Consider the following 12500-nt stretch of genomic DNA (forward strand, 5'->3'; position numbering starts at 1 on the left):
AGACGACGACGAAGCCATTTCCGTTACTGAATTCCGGAAAGAAACAAATGAATAGACGACCTCCAGACGCAAAAATCGCAATCAAAATAAAAATACAAACTCTTGCACTAATGATTACAGCAAACAAAACTCCAGGTAAGCTGTAGTTTAAAGACGTCCATGACAAGAGAGTCATGCTTCCTCATATTATAATCTACTTCTTGTGTGAGTGTAGGGTACATCTGAGTCTCACATAGTGTGTAAGTGCAAGATGCAAGGCTGTGTATGAAAGCCTATATTCAAGATAGATGAAAGCTTTAATAATTCTGGAAAACAATTTACGAACTGAACGATGAGAGCATATAAGGCTAAGCCTACGAGTACCATTATGCAGATATAATTAATTTCTTGTGTAAGTAGTATATGGCTGCATTCTGACTTAGGCTACATAGGTCACGGTTTAAGTACAAGATATAGGGGTTGGTAAGAGTGGAAGTTGATATTCGGGATTGCTGAGTGCGTTTAATAATTCCGGAAAACAATTACAGAAGCTGACAGCATATAGTATGCCTAAGCCTACGAGTAACAGTATGTACATAGGTACCAACGTATATATATCTAAAGCAAAACAATCTATGAAGTAAATATAAACCCTTTTCACAGCCAATAGAGGGATATATCACTTCGACTTCAATCAGACCTCAAATCGTAAGAGAGAGAGAGAGAGAGAGAGAGAGAGAGAGAGAGAGAGAGAGAGAGAGAGAGAGAGAGAGAGTTCTTTTTCAATAAATTACATTTTTTCACTTGGAATACTTTGCTACTTAAGAATACCCTACTCATACTGTGTGTGTGTGTGTGTGTGAGAGAGAGAGAGAGAGAGAGAGAGAGAGAGAGAGAGAGAGAGAGAGAGAGAGAGAGAGAGAGGCAATTCTTTTTCAATAAATTAATTTTTTTCACTTTCAATACGTATTATGCTACTTATGAATAACCTACGCATACTGTGTGTGTGTGTGTGAGAGAGAGAGAGAGAGAGAGAGAGAGAGAGAGAGAGAGAGAGAGAGAGAGAGAGAGATTTCCGACGATAAAACCTCTGCCTTGGACTTAAGAAGAAAAAGAAGAAGAAGGCATAAATCATACAACTCGGCCAAAGCAGAGGACAAGCCTAGGCCAACACGATGACCGCAGTGCCAGCCAGCAAGAGTCGAGTCGGTTTTGATGCACTCTAGCTAGCGGTCCCCAAAGGCTTCCCATGTTGAACACAAATCACCACTACCCTCTAACATCGTCCCCCCCCCCCCCCCCAAACCCCAAACCTCCCGACCCCAACGAGACAGGAGGCCCCGGACCCCTTAGCCCCTAACCCCCTGCCTCGCCTAGTTGTGTATTCACTCACTCTCCCTTTCCCAACTGGCAACTCCTCCTCTCAACTTGCCACCTGAAGAAACACGGCGGAGCACCCAAGCCGCCAATACTGTAACCAGCGGACGAAAATAACCCCCCACACAAAAACCCCACCGAAGGCTCAATTCTCTGCCCCGAGATTTTCACCTACGCAAAATGCATGCACTTACACAAACACTAAGACACAAACACTAAAACACACCGCATGATCAGATCAGTTACAAATTATCGTGGTCTATCGATTCGACGGTTTTTTTTTCTTATCTTCGGTATGACTTATGTCGCCACTTCTGCTTTAGATAGGCTCAAACTGAGAGAGAGAGAGAGAGAGAGAGAGAGAGAGAGAGAGAGAGAGAGAGAGAATGTTGTAATCATTTCAACCATTTATATTTTTTTTCTTCGTTTCGTCTACATGGGAGTTTAATTTCTGGCGCTGGAATTCGAATACAAATTTGCTCTACCACAGCTCAAGCATACTAGGTAGGTATATAGTTATATGCAGTAGAACCACGGATGTATTGCCTAAAACATATCTGGCTTACTAAAAGAGTGCCAGTGTAGGGTATAGAGCTTACTATCTGAAAGTGCTTATTTTTTCTCCTCTTTAGGTCTGATAACAAATACATAAACTGGCATTCTCTTGTGCGGGTGAGTGAACTTCCAATCGCCATTGTTAAATTCAAGCTCGACAACCGATAAGAAACTTGCCTACAAAAGGAGAATCGGGTACCAGACCACTCATATCAACCTCACCTACAGGATACCGCGTCTTTCTATGATGTGACAATTAGGATAGTGGTGTGTGTGCTTGGGGGGAAGGGATAGCGTTCCCAGCCTTCAGAATTCGAGGTTGGTCCTGTCGAAATTAGTCAAAGATCTGGGAGGATACTACACAGCGGGTCTATCTTTTAGTCATCAAATCAATGCAGTGGTGGAAGCGGCGGAATATTTCAGTCCACTAAGAATGCTGTCATATCCCAGAAGAGACGAAAAACACTCCTATTTTACAGCCGTTTCACCTGCAAAAACAAGTGTGCATAAGAAACTAATATATATGACTTCATTCGTTTTTTCTGCCAGAGCGGGCCAAACATAAAGCAAACGGTAATCTAGAAAATATTTCTTCCATCGTACTGTGTACTGACAACTCGGATGATGTCTTTCCATACAAATGGTATAGTATACCATCATCCATCATTATTAACTTTTTAACGTCAGATTCTCCCCTCTCTGTGTTGGACAATGAGTTTTTACAAATGATTCACGGTTTTCTAGGGCTTCCTGTAAGTTTAGTGTCTGCTACTTACTTCCTTATCTAATTCAATGTTCCCCTGACAGATTTGAATTACACACCCAAACCGTTGCATTCTTTCAGACCCCACGCTAAGACGGCTTGGACATGTGAGGAGGCCATGCAACACATATAGCCTCAGTTCTTATCCCTTTTTTTTGAGTGTCCTTGGAAAGATTTGTTCTTGGCGGAAGGGGACAACTGGAACATCTAAAGGAAACTGGAGAAGTTGAACCCCTACATTCACAGGAAAGAGACTACAAGAAACGAACGAAAGTGAAAAGCAGTAAGTAATGCAGCTGGAGCCAAGGGGATACTGAAAACATGTAGTGACAGTCTACAGTATGAAAAGCAAGGCTAACTGTAGGTGAAACTCCCTCATACTTAAACCATATTTGGAAATACTACAACCATACCCATAAACACTCTTTACTTCAAGTTGAATACGTAATAAACATAACCTACATAACAGGTGTAGGCTACATCAGCAGCTTGAAATCAATATTGGCTGGAGAGATATTCTTAACCTCTAAGTCCGCTTTTCGAAAGAAGTGAATCAGGCATATTATTTGTAAATATAAGATAGTAAAAAACACTTATGCACAGACTAGTATCTAATGCTTATTACGTTTACTAGTACTTGGTTTCAATGCTCAACATACGTTGCTGATCAGTATTTCGCTTTATCACTTACTGACAACGATGAATAATATTTTCCCTCAATAAAAATCAAATCAGTATTTTGGTTATGAGGAAATAAGAGAACGAATTCCACCTTCCAGACTACTTTAGGCTCATGGCAGCTCATACCACAACAAAATATTTCATCACATAATTCACTCATTGTAACTTGCAAATGACTAATAGCCAGAGATCAAGGCCAAACCCTCGTAAATCATTATGTAATTTATTAAGAAACTTAATGATAAACTACCGTGGACCTCATTCCTATACTCTGTTTTTTTTCCATCTGTCCATCCGCCTGTGGTGTTTCCGCATGGTAACACTGCGTCCCGGGCTTTAAATAATATCCTATTTCGAATATTAACGGTGTAATTCGCATACAATGAATTCTTAAAACACTTTTTTGAAAATGTACACCCAGATATCATTTTATTTACCTAAAACTTACACATAGCGTAACAATTTAAAGCAAGGGACGCAGTGTTACCATGTGAAAACACTAAGGGCGGATGGACAGATGGAAAAAACAGAGTATAGTAAGTCACATAGTTAGAATCTTTACTCTCAGTTTCTTCATGAGCAAACAGTCCTAAATAATAATAATAATAATAATAATAATAATAATAATAATAATAATAATAATAATCTAGCTTGGCTTTCGTCCCTCCAAGAGCAGGGCGTAACTGCAATCCAGCAGCCGATAGAACACGAACGTGGGCTGCGGTCTTCTGCAATAATAAAATAGGCCTAAGCTTATACTGCAAAGGGGATGTACCGAAAAGACCAGGAGGCCTAACGCCTCCGTCCTGTTAGCCTTGGTGGCCACGTCATGCAGGCAGCATATATATGGAGGCAAATTCCGCCACTTCCACGCCAGGGGCGGCGCCGAGCACAAGAACTTGAACGAGGAAATGGAAAAATACGGGAGATGGTGGATGGCGATCGTCGTAGCCCGACCGTTCTCCCATCGTCAGGCAATGATCAATACAACGGCGCCTCCCTTCAGGCGTCCTTTATAACCAACCGTCGGGGAAGTGGGTGACCAAGCCCTAGCGATGACCCAGCCCCTGACACAGCCAACGAAAGAGGTGGCTCACTCGTTGTTGGCAGGATAAAAACGCGGTTCAAGGAATAACAAAACGAGTTATAAGAGTATTAAACAGTTAAAAAAATGCGCCGGAATTTCTTCGCCACAATCCAATTTTCTGTAGTGTGTGAGACGCGGTCCATAAAGCTTTCAGCCACGTTTCGGTGGTGGCCTGTCCTAAAGCGTTTCCAGACGCAAGATTGTGGCTAGCTTTAACCTTAAATAAAATACAAACTACAAAAGCTAGAGGGATGCAATTTGGTATGATTGATGATTGGTGGGTGGATGATCAAAATACCAATTTGCAGCCCTCTAGCTTTAGTACCTTTTAAGATCTGAGGGCGGACACAAAAACTGAGGAATGTAACAATGCCATCTCAGTGTTTTTTTTTTTTTTTTTTTTTTTTTTTTTTTTTTTTTTTTTTTTTTTGTTACAGAAAAACTAAACATTTCACATACAATTAGCCTATATGGCTCCCAGTTTTGGGAAGAGCGTTAGTTCCATGCCCTCTACCAGGCTGAGACGCATCAAAGTTAACTAACAACCGGGTGCAAAATTCACTGCTTGGGTCAACAGAGGGACATGGGAGGAACACAGCGTCTCCCAAGTCGATCGAAACTCGAACCATGAGACCTACGGCCTGTAACGCAACAAGGGTCGGTCTCTCTCTCTCTCTCTCTCTCTCTCTCTCTCTCTCTCTCTCTCTCTCTCTTATAATATATATATATATTATATATATATATATATATATATATATATAATATATGATATATATGTATATGTACAGCTCGTCCTGCTACTCTGGATGACGGTTCGAATTCCTGCTACGGACGGACATCAAAGTTACTCCATATTCTTGCATTTGGATCTAGGGCTTGGTAGTGATCAGCGTTTCCAAAAAGTGAGAAGTACATTATAAATATATATTAATCTCTCTCTCTCTCTACTATATATATATATATATATATATATATATATTATATATATGTATGTATATATATATATATATATAAAACAGTATATAACATATATATATATATTATATGTATAAATTTCCTTTGTACACGCATGTTTAATATGTTTTGTGAATAAGTTTATCTTGCGAAAAAAAGTTGTTCACCAAAAGTTTGAATATGGTCAGTTGCCGCCCTGTATATATAGGTAATCCTATAATTGTCCTTGTTTCTGTGTCTGAGCATTTGGACTTAATCTTTTTGTATATAAAGCTCTCAAATTGTACCCATGTTTTATTTAATAAGGTTACTAATTCCCCTGGTGTGTTGGATTTTAGGTACCGATTTCCTTAATAATCCCTAACTGTCACTTATACGACCATTCCTTGTCCACTCAGTTTCTCATGTAGTATGTCAGTCTGCTAAGTAAAGGACTCTGAGTCGAAAGATCTCGCAGCTACCCCATTGTTTCACTTTCCTTCGTGGCATCTACCTTTATGTATATATTAATAATGTTTCTAACTTTCGTGATTCAGTTACACGCACGCACGCACGCACGTGCACACACACACACATATATACATACATACACACACACACACTATATATATATATATATATATATATATATATATATATATATATTATATATAAATATATATATATATATAATCACTTACTGCGTTCGACAACAGACGTTTTTCAATTTCCGATGCGTCGTAACCAGCCTTTTCCCTCCAATCTCCGTTAGCATGACTGGTCAATTGTCGGAAGCAGAGTGACGTGATAAATCCAGGGAAGATGGAGGAGCCCTTAAACGGACAATTTCTTTAAATGGCTGAAACAGATTTTGCGTTGGACATTCTGCATTAAGATGAAGCATGATTTATATTATCATTCGACGGATTCTGTTGGGCAATTTGGTCACTGAAATATACACGTCGCCCGTTGTGTATCTTCATTATTTATTCTCTTACTTTCACCAGCTATATGTGAAGAGAGAGAGAGAGAGAGAGAGACACTTGTGACGTGTTGGGCGATGAAACTGAGCTTAGGGAAGGCATGAAATCACTATTATTACTATTATTATTATTATTATTATTATTATATTACTTCCAAAGAATATTGTGTCCATTAGGAAGAAGCAAAAGAAGGTAAAGGGAAATACAGAGAGAAGAGATCCGACTTATTAAAAACGAAACAAAAAAATTAATATAGATAAAAAAAGTATTAAAATGCAAGGAGAATATTATTAGAATAGTAATGCACTGCACCTTCGCTTGAACTCTTGTTTAAGTTCCAATTGCACGACATCCTCCGGGAGGTTGTTCCACAGACCAACGGTGGGAGGGACAAAGGACTTCTGGAACCGATAAGTTCGACAGGGTCTCATGTGTACCAATTCATTTGTCATCCTTCCCTAGCTCATGTTAATGTTTATTTTGTACTGAAATGCTAATAAATCCCTTTAGGGGTCTGTATTTATCTGGTGTTAATTACTTATCATTTTTCTGCTATTCTTTTTCTCTTTTCCTCTTCTGCATGACCTTTCTTCCCCTATGCATTCTATACAAACTGTATACTGGTATAATATACACACACACACACACACACACATATATATATATATATATATATCTATATATATATATATATATATATATATATGAGTTTCTTATACAACAACTAAATATATTCAGACGCAGAAAACAAACACATGTATGGTATATAAAGTATGTATATGTATGTGTGCGTGTGTGTTTATGTATTTATGTAACATTGGTATTGTTATACAAAACTGTCAGGAAGCCCCCAAAGTTAACCATTCCTCAAAATCAACCTGATTCCACTAAATAAATATATATCTGCAAAATATCGGGATTACTGGCAGCAAGATATCGAAGTATTTCTGACAAATCAGCTGCAGGGAATACTTGGCATTACAAGATTGAAGTGGGATCTGGTTCTGTGAGACTTCATCCGAAAGTTTCACGATAAGATAAAACTAGTGGGAGACACATAATATACGAGACAGATAAGGAAGTCAACGTCTGCTTCTGTTGTCAATGGAATGGTCACACAATAGAAATGTCCCGCTAAAGACGAAGAAAGAGAATGGTCCATTCTGCGGCCAATGAGCAGCAAAACACGGAAGGAAAATTGCATGATTATTCATGAGTTTGTTATAAATCATGTGGTGATCGATAGACGGATATAGGCCCTCTGTTTTTGTTTTGTTGCAAATAATTAAATACGGTTTATATACACACATACATATATACGTATGTATGCATGTATGAAACAATCTTGGAGCAGATTTTCAAAGAATCATTAGCATCAATCCCCAATCTTTTTCCAAAGCTGAAAATGTCTACCAGTCTCGTAAAACTTCCATTTGTCCCTACCAGCTAAAATTCTGCCTCATTTTCATTTAATTTCATCCTTGTTGACATACTACTTATATACGTATAAGTGTGTGTAGGGGTATATAAATAAAAAATATAAATCTATATATACTATATATATTTTCTATATATATATATATATATATATATATATATATAGATATATATACTATATATGATATATATAATATATAATTATATACTATAATACCGAATGAGTATATATATAGTTTATGTCACAAAGAGAAATGAAAACAATGAAATTATATATATAGATATAGATATATATATCATATCTATATATATATATATATAGGATATATATACAGTATATATATATATATATATATATATATATATATGCCATATACGTATATAGTAGTAGTATATGTCACAAGGATGAAATGAAATCGATGAAATTCAAATGAAAATGAGGCAGAATTTTAGCTGGTAGGGACAAACGGAGGTTTTACGAGGACTGTTAGACGTCTCCAGCCTTGGAAAAAATTTGGTAATGATACTAAAGTATATACCTTTGAAAATCTGCTCCAAGATTGTTTCACTATGCTATTTAATCAAACGTTCCTGAATTTGTGATACAGAACACGCAAAACACTATACTATATATATATATATATATATATATATATATATATATATATATATATATATATATATATATTATTATATATAAAATACATATAGTATATACATATATATACACACACACATATGTATGTATAATTAATATCTTATATATATAATATATATATATTATATATATATTAATTATAGATATGACAGGTCTTACAGAATCGCCTTTAACGGACTGGACAAAAAATTTCCAGAATTTTGTATAAAAAAACCTACTCACTGATTATACGTGTTCTGTGATTAATTCATGACTACTTGAGATGCACTGCTAACGGGAAAAAAACAGCAAAACATATATGAATAAAAGTAACAACAAAAATAATTTTCATAAATATGGACTATATAGGTACCTACATATAAAAAATCTGCCACCATTCTAAATCAAGTTACAAACATATAAAAACTGAAACTGAACTTGTCATTTTTCTAAAGAAAAAATATATTATATACTTTCCATATATTTTACCAAAAAGATAAAAATATTCTTTACTACTCACTACTCCCATGAAATTTCTGAATCGAGACAGCTATTACCAGAAGTAGATAAGTCGTTTTTTTCTTACCTAACGGTGACAAGTAGTATTATATTGATGTTATATATATATATATATCGTATATATATATATATATATATATGGTAATATAAAATAAAATGGAATAAAATAATCACTACACTTTAGTAAACTGTCAGTCACACCACATTTCAAAGATACACCTATATAAACTCTACTCAATCTGCTTTGACAACTTTCAATGCGCCAATTGGAAGGAAATGGAAAAAATGAGAGAATAATTACTCCATGACAGGGATCAATCAAAATATTAAAATATATATTCGCGCAAAACCACTACCTATATTCTCATATGACACTAGGCAAAATAAAAAATGAACGAGAGATTAAACAATGAACAGTAATGTTGGACTGCTATCTTCAAAAATGCAAACTTGGCATACCTTTGGTGTGTAGCCTACATTTAGGTATATGCTAAATAAAACTTTCTCAAGTAGGAATATGATTTGTTAACACTAGAGATTAAACTTAGGCCCGTTAGTACATTTCCTACAAAAAATTTTAGCAGCAAATTTTCACAGACGATCTAAGACTCAAGAAGCAAACGGTTAAATTCAACTGTTTTTGGATCAAGCATAGGCCTAGCAGTACATGTTTCTACAAAATCTTTATATACCAAATTTTCAGACAATTTAAGACTCAAGCAAACTGTCAAAAAAGCATACTAGGCCTATCATTGCATTTGCTAACAAATGTTTATAAATTCATAAAATTTTCACAGACGATCCAGACTCGGGCAAACGGTCAAATTCAATTGTATTCTTTTAGTCATGCTGAAGAACGGTCAAAATTTCCACGCACGTTCACATGGCAAAGTCCTCTTGGCAAGGCGTCAGCTGCTGTGTGCTGGCTTATTTCACAAAGCTACACGTCTACCCAACCGAGTAGCGGGACTTGACCCAAAGCTCATTCTACGGATAAAATTTGAAGGGGGGTACGAACCTAAACCCTCCATACGGGTATGATATCATTTCTCATTCCAGATCTGTTAAATTTCATATATTCGCTTCAACAGTACACTAATCATGCATTAGGCTGTACCAGAACGAGGTTTTGATAAGCTCTGGTGGCATTCTGTTCTGTATACTTAAAAAAAAAAAAAAAAAAAAAAAAAAAAAAAAAACATTAAAAAAAAAAAAAAAAAAAAAAAAAAAAAACTGAAAGGTAAACCGAGACACGGCATCACACTAGGCCCGCTCGGGCAAATAAGCATCTAAGACTGACATTGTACTGATGTCTCCACGTTTTTACTCAAGTGAAGATGCCTTGGTACGTTTTGTATTCATACATAAAAGACACTGGTCTCGAACCCCTTGAGCAGACAAATTAGGCATTCCCTTTAAATCGATACGGCAAATGATGAAGACTCATTTGTGAAGATCATTCACTAAGCCGAAGAATCCACTATTAATGGTTTTGGTCCAATAAAGAAAATGCATATGATCTCTGTGACCCCACTAGACTATAAGTTAGGACTAATCCCTGGTCCTAAAAGGTTCCTGCATTTGCTAGGCTTTCCAATAAAGTTCCGTCAGCACAGGTAGCTTCAAGCTCGATGAACAGGAAATGTAACTGGTAGGGTCCCCGCCATGGGCGCCCGCACATAGGGGCAAGAGGGGGCACTTGCCCCGCCCCTGAAATTCTGAAAATATGTACATGGAGTATAGGCCTATATATATTATATTTAATAACATCACTTTGTTTTCCTTTCAATTTACAATATTTTCTATTCAGTTTAAGTAAATTAAAGGTAGCATTATGTATTGTATAATAATTGTAAACAAACAATATATAATTGGGTTGCTCTTTCCTGAAATATTTGAATTCAGCTGAAAAGTAGCCTATATGGAACTAATGAAAAAAAGTCAATGTAACGTTCGAATTTTTCTTTATCGCATCTTGCGTCGCTGCAATTATTGGCATCAAAGTTCCACTATAATATTGTATATATATATATATATATATATATATATATATATATATATATATATAATTGGCCCCTCTAGGAAAATATGCTGCGGCCGCCCATGGTCCCCGGGAATCACCTAGGTTACCTGTTTAGTGTCAAAGGTGCCACTGCAGCAACTTTATAAGCCTACCTCACGATTTCAGAATTAAATGGAGATTCCTTGGTTACTATATGGAGCTAGGCTTGTACTAACAAAAATGGCTAACAACTGCGCAAAGCTTGTAATGCTTAATAATAATTAAAAAAAAAAAAACTACGCTATGCCTGATACAAAATAATGCCTAACCTCTGCGCTAACTTGTAAGTTTAAAAAAATAGCTACAAGTGCTTTTAAAAAGTGGCTAACCACCACGCTGGGCTTCTGATAAAAAAAAAGTAAAAAAAAAAAAGAAAAAAAAAATGGCTGCTTTGGTCAGGAGCAGAGACCCAACCTAAGTTAAATGTGTTACCAGTTCCACTGTACATCGATGACCTGCCTGGCAAGCTTTCCTAAACTGTAAACAAATCTTTGATATATATAGGTATCACATGGTTTAAACGCGCCAAATAAGCTGCAGTAAAAGTCTGCGAGTGCCTACTTACCCAACATAGTCAGTAGTAGAGGTTGTCATGAGTAGCAACAATGCTAACCATGATATATGTGCTCCTCCGATGAGCACCGATCAACAAAGGCATTCCAATGAATTATTTATGAAGAATTTCTAAATAAAACTCAAGTCACAAGAAAAACTTCTAAGTAACACTTTTTTTTTTTTTTTTAAGTCACAACGCTTCGTTTATTTTCGATTATAAATATGTGTTTCTTTTCACAATCCAATGGTAAAAATCACTAATCCAAAGTTTCACTAAGCTTTTCTTTTTAAAGTCGTTTTCAATGAAGTTTTGAGCCTCGGTCTAGCTTACCATTCAGGAATTTACCCAAAATGTCTTTTCTAAAGTCATGAACGAATAGTTCGTCCAAAATAACTCCTTTTAAGTTTATTTTAATAAATATGTCGTATAATACTTGACAAAAGCACTAACACAACTTTTCCAATTTAAATGTCTTATATATTTATTAATGTATTATTATTAATAGGTTCACCAAAGACTTCAAGAGCAAATAAAGTAAATCCACTTCAAAAATTGTTGTTGTTGATAAGAAAATTCACTTTAAAAATTATTGTTGTTGTTAAAGAAAGTTCACTTTAAAAATTGTTGTTGTAATGGAAGTTTTCTAAACAAAATTTTCAATTTAATAATTGTTGTTTTTTTATCGGAACTTGTTACGGGAGGCGGTTTCACCAGCACGTTTCCCAGAAGTAAATAAAGTAAATCCACTTAAAATATTGTTGTTGTTGTTGTTTCTTATCAGAACTTGTTGACGAGAGGCGGTTTCACCAACACGTTGCTCTTTTCCTCGAGAAATTGTTTGACAAAATAAATACCGAGGCGTTTAAATTAAATTATCCAGGTTTGATCCGAGAGTTGGTAGACAGATTTGGAGCACAGCTGGTACTTCAGA

At 36.0% G+C, this 12500-nt stretch overlaps 1 protein-coding gene across 2 annotated transcripts in view; it reads right to left on the reverse strand.

Moving 5' to 3' along the window:
* Positions 1-12500, reverse strand: part of LOC135219289 (trithorax group protein osa-like) — a 475370-nt gene that overhangs the window by 462530 nt on the left and 340 nt on the right. For both annotated transcript variants that reach the window (XM_064255930.1, XM_064255926.1), the window contains exon 1: positions 11579-12500. This exon is cut by the window's right edge and continues 340 nt beyond it. Coding sequence is in view for 1 of the 2 variants with exons in the window: in XM_064255926.1 (XP_064111996.1) it covers positions 11579-11607 (29 nt within the window). In the remaining variant the exon portion in view is untranslated. The remainder of the gene's footprint in view (positions 1-11578) is intronic.

This window comes from Macrobrachium nipponense, chromosome 1, assembly GCF_015104395.2.
Source record: "Macrobrachium nipponense isolate FS-2020 chromosome 1, ASM1510439v2, whole genome shotgun sequence".
Classification (NCBI taxonomy): Eukaryota; Metazoa; Arthropoda; class Malacostraca; order Decapoda; family Palaemonidae; genus Macrobrachium; species Macrobrachium nipponense.